This window comes from Panthera uncia, chromosome C2 (assembly GCF_023721935.1).
Source record: "Panthera uncia isolate 11264 chromosome C2, Puncia_PCG_1.0, whole genome shotgun sequence".
Classification (NCBI taxonomy): Eukaryota; Metazoa; Chordata; class Mammalia; order Carnivora; family Felidae; genus Panthera; species Panthera uncia.
In genome coordinates, this window is record NC_064810.1 from 146,706,667 (window position 1) to 146,724,372 (window position 17,706).

Below are 17,706 nucleotides of genomic sequence, written 5' to 3' on the forward strand. Positions count from 1 at the left end.
CTCAAAATAGATGAAAGATCTAAATGGGAGACAGGAAACCATCAAAACCCTAGAGGAGAAAGCAGGCAACAACTTCTTTGACCTAAGCCGCAGAAATTTCTTGCTCCACGCATCTCCAAAGGCAAGGGATTTAAAAGCAGAAATGAACCATTGAACCTCATCAAGATAAAAAGCTTCTGCACTGCAAAGTAAATGATCAACAAACTAAAAGGGAACCGACAGAATGGGAGAAGATATTTGCAAATGACGTATCGGATAAAGGGTTAGTATCCAAAATCTATAAAGAACTTATCAAACTCAACACCAAAAAAACCAAATAATCCGGTGAAGAGATGGGCAGATGTGAATAGACACTTCTCCAAAGAAGACATCCAGGTGGCCACCCGACACATGAAAAGATGCTCAACATCGCTCCTCATCAGGGAAATACAAATCAAAACCACACTGAGATACCACCTCACGCCAGTCAGAGTGGCTAAAATGAACAAATCAGGAGACTACAGATGCTGGGGAGGATGTGGAGAAACGGGAACCCTCTTGCACTGTTGGTGGGAATGCAAACTGGTGCAGCTGCTCTGGAAAACAGTGTGGAGGTTCCTCCAAAAATTAACAATCGATCTACCCTATGACCCAGCAATAGCACTGCTAGGAATTTACTCAAGGGATACAGGAGTGCTGATGCATAGGGGCACTTGTACCCCAATGTTCATAGCCGGACTTTCAACAATAGCCAAATTATGGAAGGAGCTTAAATGTCCATCAACTAATGAATGGAGAGAAGATGTGGTTTATATATACAATGGAATACTACTTGGCAATGAGAAAGAATGAAATCATGCCATTTGCAACAACATGGATGGAACTGGAGGGTATTATGCTAAGTGAAATAAGTCAGTTAGAGAAAGACAGATATCGTATTTTTTTACTCATATGTGGATCTTGAGAAACTGAACAGAAGCCCGTGGGGGTAGAGAAGGGGAAAAAAATTACAAACAGAGAGGAAGGGGGGCAAACCATAAGAGATTCTCAAATAGAGCGAACTAAGGGTTGATGTGGGTAGGGGGCAGGGGAGAGGGGAAAATGGGTGATGGGCATTGAGGAGGGCACTTGTTGGGATGAGCACTGGGTGTTGTATGTAAGCAATGAACCATGGGAATCTACCCTAAAAACCAAGAGCACACTTTACACACTGTATGTTAGCCAATTTAACAATAAATTGTATTTAAAATAAATAAATATATACATATATAAAATGAAAAAAAAATTCTACCCATAGGCCTGAAGTCTGGAAGGACCTGGGCCTCCATGAAAAGAGTCTGGGAGTCCAGGCTAATAACCTGAGACAGGCAGTCTATACAGCCTTCTCTGAAGGCCCTGGCAGAGGTCATTACTTACAAGTAGTTGTATTTCCTCTGAATGAAATTAAAAACAAGAAATGTGTGAATGAATTGTGCACATACTGCAGCAAACACAATAAATAGTCAGTGCCTTTTTTCAATATAAAATTATTCACCTCTGTAATGGAGATCGGACAGTTCTGTAAAACTCCTGAGAACAGACACACCTTAGAGCCCCTCCCTTCTCATTGCCTTTTTCCATTGCAGTTTAAGCCCGTCTCTCCTAAGCAGTGTAGACCTATGTCTAATACATTGCACTGGGACATTGGACAGCTCTTCTAGATGTTATTCAAGCAAGTGCACACAGGGAAGGAAAGCATACCAGAATTACACGATGATGGCGTGCATCGTATACTGTGTATAATCATGCTCACGAGAAATGAGCACTCGTGATTTGGATTCTGGCTTTGTCACTTGTTGTCTTTGGGGCTTTCGACAAATTACTTAACTTCTCTGAACTTAAGTTTTCTCACCTGAAAAATGTGCATAAAGGCACCTCATCTCAGCATGGTTGGAAAGATAAAGTCCCATCCACACTACATGAATGTAAACATCATTCTGTCAACGACGGCCTTGGTCTTGTTATCTGTGGGCCATCTGGGTCTGTCTCTGCAGCCTGAGCTGGTGGCAGTGGCACTGAGAGTACTCTTTGTCACGTTATAACACAGCATAACTTCTCAGGGTGCCATGGGGGATTGCTTCCTCAGCCCCCTTCCTCTCCTACACTGAGTGGATCTGTCTCCTCTGGCCAAACTGACTAATTTCCAAGAACCCCTTTCCCTTCTCTTGCTCAAGGCACAGAAGTCTGGCTCAGGAGGGGACACCCAAGCCGCGGAGGACCTGCTTCTGCTGAGCAAACCTCTGACAGACCTCATCAGCCTGCTCATTCCGCTGGTAAGAGCTCACCTGTTCGTGTGTCTTTCAGAGCACTCCTGAGGTGGTAGTAATTTTATTTCAATTTCACGATGCCGTGATTTTTTTATGCTACTTTAATTCTTTTCAAAGCTAGAACCAAAAGAAATTTCAGAAGATTATTTGGCCTAGAAACACTAAATTTCTACTTTGTTTTAAAACTAGATGGCTTATTCATTTCAATAGGTATTTAAGGCAGAATTTCTCAAATCCGTCTTGATGAGCGTGAGGTCAAAAATTCGAGAAATGAATTCCAGGAAGGAAGAAGAAATCGCTATTATCAGTATTTCTCAAAAAGATATTTTAGAGTAGAACTCGGCATGCAGGACTCTGCAGGAGTACAGTAGGATGCACACAGGGGCCCCTGGGTAGCTCGGTCAGTTAAGTGTCTGATTGTTGATTTCGGCTCAGGTCATGATCTCACGGTTCGTGAGTTCAAGCCTCGTGCCGGGCTCTGTGCTGAATGTGGAGCCTGCTTGGGAGTCTCTGTCTCTTTCTGCCCCTCCCTGCTTTTGCTCTCTCTCAAAATAAACACACTTAAAATAGGAGCATGCACGCTGACCTAGATAATACTTCCCTAAATTTTCACAGATGTGGGAGATAAGTGAGGTTCAACGCAAACAAGTAAGACTACACAAGACCACTGAATATATGAAAAGAGCCCAGCAGGAACTTCGAGTTTGGACCAACTAAACAGTTTTAACCAAACTTAAAGAGGACCCAGTGTCCAGACACATGACTTCTACAAAGCATTCAGTCAGAGGGTGGGTTGGTGACATTTCGTGAAGACTCCTGAAAGCCTCTGCAGATTTGGGGAGCCAAGGACTGGGGGCCCCTGTAGCCTCAGGGAACTTAACCTCTTGTGGCCTCTACTCTCCACCGACTGAAGATGGAGACAGACCTTCATTTCTCTCAGAACTGCTAGGATTTGTCCTTTTCTGCTCAGTGGCTTTCAAAGGAAGGCAAATGTAGTTTGGATGAATAATTCTGTAGACTTAATTGTGTTCAACAAATGTACGTTTGGTTCAATGGAGTAAAAAAAGTGGGGAAATCAGTCAGTTCTGGGTTATATCAAATAATGGCATATGTGGAGTAAAGCAGTCACACAAAAAAGGTGTCGGTGGGCTCATAATGAAGTGTGGGAATAGCCCCAAACCCCAGGGAACATCCTCAAGCCCAACAGTGGGAGGATCTTTAGTGTAGAAGATCTTTTGTGTGAAGCTACATGGAAAATAGAACACTCACTGCTCAGCTCAGAGTATGGGGACTGAACTCTGGCAGCCAGCTCTCTCTTCGGCCAAGGGCAGGAAACAGATGAGGCTCCCAAAAACAGAGGAAAGACTAACACAAACCAGACTCTCTTTTATATAAGAGATTCAAAACAGCATGAAATTAAAAAAATATATATGTGTGTATATACACATACGTATAAATTGATGCAATATATGATATATTAGATAATTATATTTATAGAGAATAAAGATTAAACAAGACAGATGAAGAAGATCTATCTTTTTAAAAAAAAATTTTTTTTTAACGTTTATTTATTTTTGAGACAGAGAGAGACAGAGCATGAATGGGGGAGGGGCAGAGAGAGAGGGAGACACAGAATCGGAAGCAGGCTCCAGGCTCTGAGCCGTCAGCCCAGAGCCCGACGCGGGGCTCGAACTCGCGGACCGCGAGATCGTGACCTGAGCTGAAGTCGGACACCCAACCGACTGAGCCACCCAGGCGCCCCGAAGAAGACCTATCTTAAGAAAGAAATGCAGAATCCATTATAGGCAAAACTTCTAGAACACTCTTTTTCACATGTATCTTACAGACCCAAGTTTTGGTATTTGCTACATCCTCAGATTTGCTTTCTTTTAACAGGCGAATGTATTCCAGTTAGATATATTGTTAAACTTGTCTTTGATCTTAACTTTATTGTCTTATTTTATATTTTCTTTCTAAATTTGTTTAAACGTTAACATAAGGCTTAATGTATAAAAAAGTCTTTAACAGAACAAAAAAAAGCTACAAAGATCTGGAATAAAATCCACAGGAGTATATACCAACTATGAACTTTTTGGTGTCCGATATGAGAGCATAGGACTGTGTAAAGAAAGGAACAAAAATACACCAGAGGAAATCCAAAAAACACTGTAGGATCAAGAGATTTAACTTCTCTTTCTCATCGCCTGACAGACCAAGTGCATAAATATAATGATGTAGAGTGATAAGCCATGGCCTGCAGGCTAACTCTGGCCCACTGCCTATTTTCGTAAATAAAGTTTTGTTGAACAGAGCCACATAGACCTTTTGTTTACATATTGTCTGTGGCTGCTTTTGCACCTTCGTAAGTGTTGAGGAGTTATGGTAGAGACCTTATAGCTCACAAGCCTATGTTATTTACTATCTGGCCCTTCCCAGAAGAAGTTTGTTTATGCCTGTATAATGAGTATAAACATTTTAATAAAATGGAGCTAAGAGAAATATATCCGTCCCTGTACCTTGAAAACAGAAACTGTACCTTCTGTTCAGTTTGCCAGACACATCTTGAAAAGTTGGTCTTGCGTTATGTTAAAAGCATATCAATAAATTCCAATAAGGAGGAATTGTATAGACCACATTCTTCAACCATAATGCAATTAAACTGGAAGGAAAAACAAGAATAGAAGATGCACTGTTAGCAAATACTATCTGTGAGCGTAAAGAATAAACCATTGTGGGGCACCTGGGTGGCTCAGTCAGTTAAGTGTCTGACTTTGGCTCGGGTCATGATCTCACGGTCCGTGACTTCGAGCCCCGCGTCGGGCTCTGTGCTGACAGCTCAGAGCCTGGAGTCTGTTTCAGATTCTGTGTCTCCCTCTCTCTCTCTGACCCTCCCCCATTCATACTCTGTCTCTCTCTGTCTCAAAAATAAATAAACATTAAAAAAAAAGAATAAACCATTGTGATTGTATCATTCTGGGTCCAATCAGAAGGCAGAAACCATACAGTGATTTAAATAAGAAAATTTTATCTTTTTTTTTTTTTTTAGATAATATACTTCTTTTTTTTTTCTTTTGTTAATCTTTTCAGTTTCTTTATTCTTTGCTTCTTCTTTTCCCATTTTGAATTTAAACTTTAGGTAGTTAACGTATAGTGCAATATTGGTTTTAGAGTAGAATTCAGTGATTCATCACTTAAATACAACACCCATGCTCATCATAACAAGTGCTCTCCTTAGTACCCATCACCCATCTAGCCCATCTCCCATCCACCTCTTTCTCAACCCTCAGTTTGTTCTCTGTCATTAAGAGTCTCTTGTGGCTTGTTTCCTATATGCTTATCTGTTTTGTTTCTTAAATTCCATGAGTGAAATAATATGGTATTTGTCTATCTGTGGTTGACTTATTTCACTTAGCATAATACAGTCCAGCTCCATCTATGTCATTGCCAATGGCAAGATTTCATTCTTTTTGATGGTTGAGCATTATTCCATTGTGTATATGTACTACATCTTTTTTTTTCTTTTTCTTTTTTATATTTTAAAATTTACATCCAAATTAGTTAGCATATAGTGCAACAATGATTTCGGGAGTAGATTCCTTAGTGCCCCTTACCCATTTAGACCATCCCCCCTCCCACAACCCCTCCAGTAACCCTCTATTTGTTCTCCATATTTATGAGTCTCTTCTGTTTTGTGCCCCTTCCTGTTTTTATATTATTTTTGCTTCCCTTCCCTTATGTTCATCTGTTTTGTCTCTTAAAGAGCTCATATGAGTGAAGTCATAGGATTTGTGTCTTTCTCTGACTGACTAATTTCACTGAGCATAATACCCTCCAGTTCCATCCATGTAGTTGCAAATGGCAAGATTTCATTCTTTTTGATTGCCGAGTAATACTCCATTGTATATATATACCACATCTTCTTTATCCATTCATCCATCGATGGACATTTGAGCTCTTTCCATACTTTTGCTATTGTGGATAGTGCTACTATAAACATGGGGGTGCATGTGCCCCTTCGAAACAGCACACCTGGATCCTGTGGATAAATGCCTAGTAGTGCAATTGCTGGGCCGTAGGGTAGTTCTATTTTTAGTTTTTTGAAGAACCTCCGTACTATTTTCCAGAGTGGTCACACCAGCTTGCCTTGCCACCAACAATGCAAAAGGGATCCTCTTTCTCCACATCCTTGCCAACATCTGTTGTTGCCTGAGTTGTTCATGTTAGCCATTCTGACAGGTGTGAGGTGGTATCTCATGGTGGTTTTGATTTGTATTTCCCGGATGGTGAGTGATGTTGAGCATTTTTTCATGTGTTGGTTGGCCATCTGGATGTCTTCTTTGGAGAAGTGTCTTTTCATGTCTTTTGCCCATTTCTTCACTGGATTATTTGTTTTTTGGGTGTTGAGTTTGATAAGTTCTTTATAGATTTTGGATACTAACCCTTTATCTGCTATGTCATTTGCAAATATCTTCTCCCATTCTGTCGGTTGCCTTTTAGTTCTGCTGATTGTTTCCTTCACTGTGCAGAAGCTTTTTAGTTTGATGAGGTCCCAGTAGTTCATTTTTGCTTTGGTTTCCCTTGCCTCTGGAGACATGCTGAGTAAGAAGTTGCTGCGGCCAAGATCAAAGAGGTTTTTGCCTGCTTTCTCCTCGAGGATTTTGATGGCTTCCTGTCTTACATTGAGGTCTTTTATCCATTTTGAGTTTATTTTTGTGTATGATGTAAGAAAGTGATCCAGGTTCATTCTTATGCATGTCACTGTCCAGTTTTCCCAGCACCACTTGCTGAAGAGACTGTCTTTATTCCATTGGATATTCTTTCCTGCTTTGTCAAAGATGAGTTGGCCATATGTTTGTGGGTCCATTTCCGGGTTCTCTGTTCCATTGATGTGAGTGTCTCTTCTTGTGCCAGTACCGTACTGTCTTGATGATTACAGCTTTGTAGTATAGCTTGAAGTCTGGGATTGTGATGCCTCCTGCTTTGGTTTTCTTTTTCAAGATTGCTTTGGCTACTCGGGGTCTTTTGTGGTTCCATACAAATTGTAGGATTATTTGTTCTAGCTCTGTGAAGAAGGCTGGTGTTCTTTTGATAGGGATTGCATTGAATATGGAGATTGCTTTGGGTAGTAGCGACATTTTAACAATATTTGTTCTTCGTATCCAGGAGCATGGAATCTTCTTCCATTTTTTTGTGTCTTCTTCAGTTTCTTTCATAAGCTTTCTATAGTTTTCAGCGTATAGATTTTTCACCTCTTTGGTTAGATTTATTCCTAGGTATTTTATGGTTTTTTGTGCAACTGTAAATGGGACCGATTCCTTGATTTCTCTCTCTGTTGCTTCATTGTTGGTGTATAAGAATGTACCCGATTTCTGTGCGTTGATTTTATATCCTGCAACTTTGCTGAATTCATGAATCAATTCTAGGAGTTTTTTGGTGGAATCGTTTGGGTTTTCCATATAGAGTATCATGTCATCTGCGAAGAGTGCAAGTTTGACCTCCTCCTGGCCGATTTGGATGCCTTTTATTTCTTTGTGTTGTCTGATTGCTGAGGCTAAGACTCCCAATACTATGTTGAATAACGGTGGTGAGAGTGGACATCCCTGTCTTGTTCCTGACCTCAGGGGGAAAGCTCTCAGCTTTTCCCCATTGAGGATGATATCAGCATGGGGTCCTTCATTGATGGCTTTTATGATCTCGAGGTATGCTCCTTCTATCCCTACTTTCTTGAGGGTTTTTATCAAGAAAGGATGCTGTATTTTGTCAAATGCTTTCTCTGCATCTATGGAGAGGATCATATGGTTCTTGTCCTTTCTTTTATTGATGTGATTGAATCACATTGACAGTTTTGCAGATACTGAACCAGCCCTGCATGCCAGGTTTAAATCCCACTTGGTCGTGGTGAATACTTTTTTTAATGTATTGTTGGATCCGGTTGGCTAATATCTCGTTGAGGATTTTTGCATCCATGTTCATCAGGGAAATTGGTCTCTAGTTCTCCTTTTTAGTGGGGTCTCTGTCTGGTTTTGGAATCCAGGTAGTGCTGGCTTCATAGAAAGAGTTTGGAAGTTTTCCTTCCATTTCTATTTTTTGGAACAGCTTCAAGGGAATAGGTGTTAATTCTTCCTTAAATGTTTGGTAGAATTCCCCTGGAAAGCCATCTGGCCCTGGACTCTTGTTTTTTGGGAGATTTTTGATTACTAATTCGATTTCCTTACTGGTTATGGGTCTGTTCCAATTTTCTATTTTTTCCTGTTTCAGTTTGGTAGTGTATATGTTTCTAGGAATTTGTCCATTTCTTCCAGATTGCCCATTTTATTGGCATTAAATAGGAGAATTTTAATATGAAACATTAGTAGCTATGAGAAAAGAGTAACCATAAGATTCAAAAAGAACTCTATAAGGTATCCTAAAACTGAGTGAGAGTAGTCAAGGAAGGACAGCCTTGACCAGGGACACCCCTACACTGAGGCTGTGGGTCAGACCTTATTGGGAAACGCTTGCAGCCCATAGAACAGTGGACAAGTCTGCTGGGTTGCCCAGGCCAGAGAAGGTTCACTGTTCCTGGGAAAGCAAGAAGCAACCCTTGAGGATGCAGATGAACCCTAGCCAGGGGGCAGACGTCAGAGGGATGGGGTGCCACTGTTGGGAGGCCTGAGGTACCCAGAATTTGTGTAGAGAGGACCACAGGAAACAAAGCTATGCAAGTGGCAGGCGAGCAGGGGGAGTCGGGTGGCCAGTGTCCGTGGGAAGCCTGGGACACACAGGTTCCCTTGGGGAGGGCGACGGGACCATCATCACAGGTCAGACTACAGCTGAGGGTTGCTGAGGGACCACCCATTCTGGACCATGGTTAGATTGGATCTCCACCAGATGCCTCCCATTCACGCTTCCGACTGGCAGACACAGCAGGAGAGCGTCCTCTTCCTGGGATGTGTCATCTCAGAGATTTTTCCCCGGCTCTTTGAGACTCCAAACTCTTACTCCTAGCAACTTGATCACCCTTATGTTCTAGTATATGGCCGGACGTCTGCCTAATGTGTGTGAGCTGTGTTGTGTGTATACCCATTGATCACCAGAGTCATTGCTTTTAAAAATGGCCTGTGACAAGAACATTGCAATATATCTTCTCTGGAAAAGATTAACACACATTTATAGCTGTGTATAAAGTGAAGAAAAATAGTACTAAGGCAATTGAGGACCTAAACTAGAGCACATACAGACCAAAGATAAATTTTACAGTGGTTGTTAAAAAATGTAATAGGTTACAGAATGAGGTGCTGGAATTGCTTTCCCATGGGGAGAAATAAACAGGCTCTCAGTTTTCATCTGACGTGGATAATTTTGGAGGTATTTCGCCTAAAGGCAGGTGGATGAACTTGTTGGCTTTTGACGTTCTTTCCAGATAATGGTCCTATTAAAGTGAACATATCCTTAAGAGAAGAGAAAACCTGTCATCCCCTAATTTATGCCCCATATTTTTACTATACACTGTAGGAGAGTCATAGTGGAAGGTAGATAGGAGACAGGGATTTTTAGTCTGTTTTGACTGTTAAACTGCTTTGAGAATCTGAGGGTCCTAGACCCTCTTCCCTGAAAAATGCATAGATTCACTTATGTGCAAAGTTCTGCACACAGGTCACAATTTTTAGTGGGATCTTTGAACCCTCAATTGGAGCCATGGTATAAGATCTGGCTAAGAAAAGGTAGAACCAATTGACCATGACCCCTGAAGAAATGATAGCATGACGTAATTGTTTGACTGTAATATTTTATTTAAGAAGAGAAAATGGAAAGCTAGGCTATACATCCTGCATGAGTTTTATAACTAACTAGATAACTAATTGCTGTAAGAAATTATGTTACGGCCTCCTTCTTCCTCAATTAGGTATTTTCAAAACTACAAGAGGTAATTGCTTTCCATTTTTTTTACCTTAGCCTACATTCGAGATGCCAGTATGCAGCCTGGTTTATATGTTTCGCCATAACCATGCATTCCTTGGCCATTGAGAAGATGGCCCCCTGCAGTGTGGTCAGAGTGGGGTCCTTCCCGAGCATGAGAACATAAGCTTCCTGTCCTGCGCCGTCTTCCAAGCAGTTAACGATTCTCCCAGGAACAACATTTTAGCCTATAGCCACGAGATACTTACCAATTTGTGTTTCTGACGTCACTGTGCAATTTAAAAAATTGTGCCCCACAAAGCATAGGAGAGAAAAAGCAATTTCTTTTTTTCATTTTCTAGTTTCTTTCTCTTAAGAAGTAACCAAATAGGTTTTTCTCTTTAAATAGTAATGGGCTTGTCCGTTGTTTCTTTTGCATGCTGCCTGCCTCACCAGTGGCCTGAAATACGGGTGATGGTTTTATGGTGATGGAGGCTGGGGGTCCCGAGTCATCCATTTGCGAGTCAAAGCCAAGAGATCGGGCCTCGTGTTAGCTCTCTAGTAAGCAGCTGCTCTAAGGAGTTACTTCCTCCATTAATAGGGCTATCTCTGTTTCCAGTTCGCCACTGGGCATCTCCATTGGATGCGCCATAAACACCTCAGCTTCAGCAGGGTTAAAACCAATCCATAATCGCCTCCTTGAAACCGTTTCTCTTGTGTCCTGTGTCAGTGAATGACATTCACTTCCCCCCAGTGGCCCAAGCCTAGAACACAGGCATCATCTTGGCCTCTTTCCCTTTGCCATCCCACCCCATTCCGTCAAGCCACCAAAACTGACTGCCATCCCTCTTCATTCCCATGGGCGGTGTCGTAAAGGCCACCACCATCTTGTTGTGCGTGCAGGGCCACGGCGGCCTTCTCCCTGGGATCTTTGCCTGCTCTCGCCCTGCCCACCGTCTTCTTCAGTGGAGGCGGCGTGCTTTCTCTTCAGAGAAAGACTCCTGCAAACTCGCCTTCTCACTCATTGACTTAAAACCTTTCAATGATCCCCCACTCTTCGTGGATAAATTCCGACTCCTTAACAGGTTTACGAAACCATGTATGATCTGGCACTTAGTTTCTAGCATCATCTCTTGATTCTCTTTGCCCTGCTCTGTGTTCTGCACCCCAACTCTTTTCATTTCTTTAAATGTTCCTCCATTTCCTTGTCTCTGCCCAGAACATGCTCTTCCTCCTCCTACTTGGCCGACTCTCCCTCAGCTTTCAGCTCTTGGGCTTAGATGGCTCTTCTTTCCAGCTTGGCTCTTGGGTCTGGTGCACAGGAGGGATTTGATAAACATTTGTGTAGGAGAGCAAGCTAATTGCTGACAAATGCAGTATATTTTCTACCTTTCCTCAGTATAACCAAGAATAGACCACGCTTGGTAGGACATAGATTCAAGTACAAATTTATCCAGAAAGTTCATCTGCACCCTTGCTCTCCTGCCCTCGCTAAGCCAGCCCCTCCTAGGACTGGTAATGATGATGCCTCACGAGCTTGTTTGCTTTAAAACTGCATCATCTGGATTTCTCCCTAGAGGTTGACCTCTTTCTTGGCAGGAGTTGCCCTGACCTTCAGCGGGAAGCCTATATTCCTGAAATAACCCATATCCTACCTTAGATTGACAGGAAAGGATACAAAAGGGCAGGTAGCATTGCGCAAGGACTTCTGTTTCTGGAAAATTGCTATACTTACAGTAACTGCAAAATATAAAAACCCAGCCCTGGAACCACCACAGCAGCAGTGAGCATAAAATCCTCTGAGCCATCAAAATAGAAGCTTCAGTATCATTACTTTCTCTGAAAGGAGACTCCCCCCGCCCCCCCCCCCCCCCCGACCCCCAATGCAGGATTCTGACATTCAGCGTTTGGACTTGGGGAGCTGTAGGAAAGAAACGTCCCCAAGCTGCAGGTGTGTTTTCCGCCATGACTTCCTATACCTTTTCTTGAAGAGGTTGCAGTATAGTGGTAGGTTTTTTTAATGGCATTTTGTTGTTGGCCAGAGCCTCTGGCGTGAAGTTGAGTAGGCAAGCATTCAGTTATGCGGTGGGGTGCCAGAAAGCAACCCCTCTAAAGATCGTTCTCTCCCACTGATTACCCAAACTCCTGTATTCTCATTGCCCTCTTTTCAAGCCTTCTCTCAAATAGTGATGCTTTAACATGAAAGCATGTCACGTGTTTCACAAAAGAAGATCGGGGCAGCAGGGCAGACCAATGGAAGAAAAAGAGGAAGTTTGAGGGACAGAAACAGAACTGAATGTGGAACTGTGAAACGTGGGTCATGCCAAAATCAAAGTCTAGTTAATAAAGGTTTTTGGGGTGTACTTTATTCTCTGTTCCCAGCACGCTTGTCTTGACTTAATAATTAATGGTTGAGTGTTTTATGTGCCTCCGTGAGAAAAGTGAGTGTTACTAATTGGACTCTTACAACTGGCTCCAAATGTTATTAGAACTAGCCACAAACACATCAGAATTGTTTGGTTTTATATTTGCACATCTCACTTATGTAACAAATGACCAGAAGGCAATAACAGCCTGCAGTTTTTGAAGTTCCACACTTGTCCATTTTTGAAGTAGTGTCTGTAAAGAGGTGATGTTTAGGAAGAGGCCACTTTAAATTACCTAGAAATATCCCAGAAGAAAAGTGGGCAGAAGATTGGAGTGGACAGTTCACAACAACAAAAGTGCAAATATCCAATGTTAATTTCACTGAATGCATTTAAGCACACTATGAATAACAGAAAATTAAATTTTTTTAAGTTTATTTATTTATTTTGAGAGAAAGAAAAAGTGTGAATGGGGGAGGAGCAGAGAGAAAGAGAGAGAGAATGCCGAGCAGGCTCCACAGTGTCAGCACGGAGCCCGACGTGAGATTCAAACCCACGAACCGTGAGATCATGACCTGAGCCAAAGTCAGATGCATAACTGACTGAGCCACCCAGGCACCCCAGAAAATTAATTTTTAAAAATGCAATACAGGCTTCAAAGTTAGAAGCTTACTTTGGGGACAAAAAGAGGTAAATAAAAATATACATAGGTCCATATCAAAAGCCTTAAAATTATTTATATTCTTTAATGTAGTCATTCCACTTCTAGAAAATTTATGCACAGAAAATAGAGAAATACTGAATGACTTGTGTAAACAGGTATTTTCACAGCTTTATCTTTGGTATCAAACACTTTGGTAATAACCTCTGTGTTGCTCAGTTAGAAATTAAAGAATTTCCATTCTTAGGGTAGAATGCTGTTATGCTATTAAATATATTTCCCAAGCATATTTAACAGCATGGGGAAGTATTTGTAACATAAGGGTAAGGAAAATATCAGAATATATATTAATTGTAGGATGCTAATGTAAAATGTAATAAATTTTAAAGTATGTATCATAAAAAATTCACATGTATTCAAAATGTGTATATATTTTAAATTAGCATCATTTTATAATTACTATATGTCATGATGCTCACAGAGGCAATCCTTACTTTTTTTTTGAATGTCTATTTATTTTTGAGAGAGTGGGAGAGACCAAGTATGAGCGGGGAGGGGGCCGAGAGAAAGGGAGACACACAATCTGAAGCAGGCTTCAGGCTCTGAGCTGTCAGCACAGAGCCCGATGTGGGACTCAAACCCACGAACCGTGAGATCGTGACCTGAGCCAAAGTCGGACGCCCAAGCGACTCAACCACCCAGGCGCCCCGGCAATCCTTACTTTCACGGGGCTTTAATATGTACACATTTCAGCCAGATAACATCAGTCCTCCGCAAGATCGTTCGGTTTTCAGTTACTTTGTTGGATTCACTCTGAGTAATTGCGTGAAGTACAGACTTTGCTGCTAGCTCTTCAGTGAACAAATCCCTGTGTACATAATTGATGTGCGTCATCATCAGTGACCAGTCGTGCACTTACGTGAAAATCTGCCAACGATTGGTCACGTTACATGTATTGTTTAGTTCACACGCAGCAAAGCATGTAGTTACGTTGCCTCCTTGTCTTCCAGTGATAAACCCATGAAGCATTTTGCAAAAGCAGATAATTGAGAGAATTGTGCAACAAAGACAGAAGGGCAGCAAAGAAGCTAAAAGTAATGATGCAAGGGAAATTTGAAACTAATGTAACCGGAGTTGCAGGAGGAACAGCAGACGTCAGGAATGTTGACAATGGTTAAGAGTTTCTAGATAGGCAGCCAGAGGAGCTTAGTGGAAGTGAAGTCATCTACATAAATGAAGAAAGTGATTTTGAAGAAAAGAAGGGAGCCTCAGAGGGAGCAAGGCAGGCAAAAAGAAAAAAAAAAAGGCAAAAACAAAAACAAGAAAACCTTCACATTGCGAGAATCCTGGGAGATATTTTCCAAGAGTGAAAGCATAAAGGATAAAATGCTGGGAGGTGAGCCAGAGTTAGAAAGGAGCATGACAGTTGCCCAAGGCATAGAAAAAATGCTCTCTCTGTATGGTGAGTTACATGACAGAAAAGCAGCAAGCACCATGCAAACTACTCTCGATAAGTATTTTTTCAGAACAGCAAAAACAAAAACAAACCCTTAATTCTCACTGTTTGTAATGTTTTGGCTTACAGCAGTCAATATCAGGTTTGCTGTTTATGTATTCTTCTGCACGTTTATAAGACACACACACACTTAATCTTGATATTGAAAGTTTTTAATGTTTTGATAAACTTTAAAGGTCGTGGCACAGTTGTAACTTCCCCACTCATTAAGATCATTTTGCGTGGTTAAAATTTGCCTGGTCATTTTTACGGTCCCCTCCGACCACGCAGACAGAGTGGGTAGTCAGGACAGACGTACTCTGCAGTGGTTAACTCTGGGTGGTAGGAGGACATGTGATTTCTATTTTTTTAGTACCATCTGTAGCTTTCAGCTTTTATAAATTGAACATTTGTTACCTTCATAATCATAAAAGGTTTTAAGTCCTCCTTTCTACCTTATATAATCCCATCTTACTCAGCAGAAAACAATTTATACTATCGAATTTCTGTCTTCTCTGCCCTTTCCCAGCTTCCTACTACCCTCTCGTGAATGAGAGACCTCCCTTTGCCGTCAGCCAACAGCTGGTCTTTGTTGTTGTTGTTGTTACAACGCGAAGTCTTCCACGGTGTCCTCAGGACAACTTTTCTTTCAGTGAAGTGTGGAGCAGCAGTTTCAGCCAGAGACTTGCAGCTTCCTGACAATAGATTCTTGAGTTACAGAGATCCAGAGTATACTCCTCCGAAAATGTACGGGATCTCCAATATATCTTCATAAGCATTATGCGTAAGATCAAGGAACAGCCGCAGACTAGCCAATTCATCACACAACAAAAGATAGCAAAGCCTCTAATAGGCTTACAGGTGCCCTCGGGCCCGTGGAGGGAACAACTAACTACGTGAGCTGGGCCGAGGATGAAGGGCTGGTTGAATTTTTTTCCGACTTTCTTTCTTGTAAAATACACATAAAGTTTACCATGTGAACCATTTTTGCGTATGCAGTTCACTGTTACTAAATATATTCATAATGTTGTACAGTCATCTCTACTGTCCATCTCGACATCTCTTTTTATCTTGTGAAACTGATAGTCTATACCCATTAAGCAAGAACCTCCCATTCCTTTTTACCCCAGCCCCTGGCAGCCACCATTCTATTTCCTGTTTCTATGATTTGACTACTCTAAGTACTTCGCATAACGGAGTCATACGGTATTTGTCGTTTTGTGACTGGCGTCTTTCAGCATAATGTCCTCAGGGTTCATCCATGTGTTAGAATTCCCTTGCTTTTTGAGGCTAAATAATATTCCCACGTGTGCGTGTCCTGCATTTTGCTTATCCATTCATCTGCTGATGGATGCTTAGGTTCCTTCCCACTCCTAGCTGTTGTGGATAACGCTGCTGTGAACTCGGATGTACAAATGTCTTTTCAGACTCTGCTTTCAGTTCTTTGGAATATATACCCAGAAACAGAATTGCCAGATCCTGTGATAATGCTGCCTTTAATTTTTTGAAGAACCGCTATTCTGTTTTCTGTGGCAGCCATTCCGTTTTGCATTCCCATCAATAGTATGCGAGAATACACATTTCTCTATATCCAAACAAACCAGCTTGTTGTTTTCTGTCTTGTTGATAGTAGGCATCCTAATGGATGGGAGATGATATCTCATTATAGTTTTGACTTGCATTTCCCTAATTATTAGTAATATTGAGCTTCTTTTCATGTGCGTATTGTCACTTGAATATCTTCTTTGTAGAAATTTCTATTCAAGGTTTTTGCCCATTTTTTAATCTGGTTGACTTTTTGTTCTTGATTTTTAAGAACTCCCTATATATTCTGGATATTAATCCATTTTAAATACGTTATTTGAAAACATTTTCTTCCATTCTGTAGACTGATTTTTAATTTTCTGAAATGTTTATCTTTGAGAGAGAGAGAGAGAGACAGAGTGTGAGCAGGGGAGGAGCGGAGAGAGAGACACAGAATCTGAAACAGGGTCCAGGCTCCGAGCTGTCAGCGCAGAGCCTGACGCGGGGCTCCAACCCATGAACCGCAAGATCATGACCTGAGCTGAAGTTGGATGCTTAACCGACTAAGCCGCCTAGGCACCCCAGTTGATTTTTAAAAATTATGTTGACAGGGGTGCCTGGGTGGCTCACTTGGTTAAGTGTCCAACTCTTGGTTTCAGCTCAGGTCATGATGTTCCATTTTTGCGGGTTCAAGCCCTGTCTTGGGCTCTGTGCTGACGGTGCAGAGCCTGCTTGGGATTCTCTCTCCCTCTCTCTCTCTCTCTCAAAATGAATAGATAAAAAAAATGTTGATAGTATCTTTTGATGCCCCAAATTTTCATGAAGTCCAGTGTGCCTGTGAAAATTTTTCATTTGTTGCCTGTGCCTTTGTTGTTATATCCAAGAAATTGTTGCCAAATCCAGTGTCATGAAGCTTTCGCCCAACGTTTCTTCTAAGAATTTCATAGTTTTAGGTATTAGATTTCAGTCTTTGATCCATTTTGATTTAATTTCTGTATATGGCGTTATGTCTACCTTCATTCGTTTGAAAGTGGGTACCAGTTTTCTCAGCATCATTTGTTGGGAAGACTGTCCTTTTCCCATTGGATGTTCTTGGCACCTTGTCAAAAACAAGGTGTGTGTGTGTGTGTGTGTGTGTGTGTGTGTGTGTGTAAGGATTTGACCGTGTGTGTGTGTGTAAGGATTTATTTCTGGACTCTCTATTCTATGTTCTGTTGGTCTCTATGTCAGTCTGTATGCCAGGACTACAATGATTGAAGTACTATAGTTTTGGGGTTTTTTTGTTTGTTTGTTTTAGAAAGTGTGCTAGCAGGGGAGAGGGGCAGAGGGAAAGAGAGTATCTTAAGCAGGCTCCATGCTCAGCCTAACAAGGGCCTCAATCCCACAACCCTGGGATCATGACCTGAGTCTAAATCAAGAATCAGACACTCAACTGACTGAGCCACCCAGGCGGCCCTAATCAGTGTAGTTTTATAGTAAGCTTTAAAATCAAGAAGT

At 41.6% G+C, this 17,706-nt stretch overlaps 1 protein-coding gene across 9 annotated transcripts in view; it reads left to right on the forward strand.

Moving 5' to 3' along the window:
- ULK4 (unc-51 like kinase 4) overlaps positions 1-17,706 on the forward strand; it is a 567,621-nt gene that overhangs the window by 400,535 nt on the left and 149,380 nt on the right. For 8 of the 9 annotated variants that reach the window (XM_049629926.1, XM_049629927.1, XM_049629918.1 and 5 more), the window contains one exon: positions 2,193-2,291. The exons of the other annotated variant lie outside the window; for it this stretch is intronic. In XM_049629926.1, the coding sequence (XP_049485883.1) occupies positions 2,193-2,291 (99 nt within the window). The remainder of the gene's footprint in view (positions 1-2,192; positions 2,292-17,706) is intronic. 9 annotated transcript variants of the gene reach the window in all.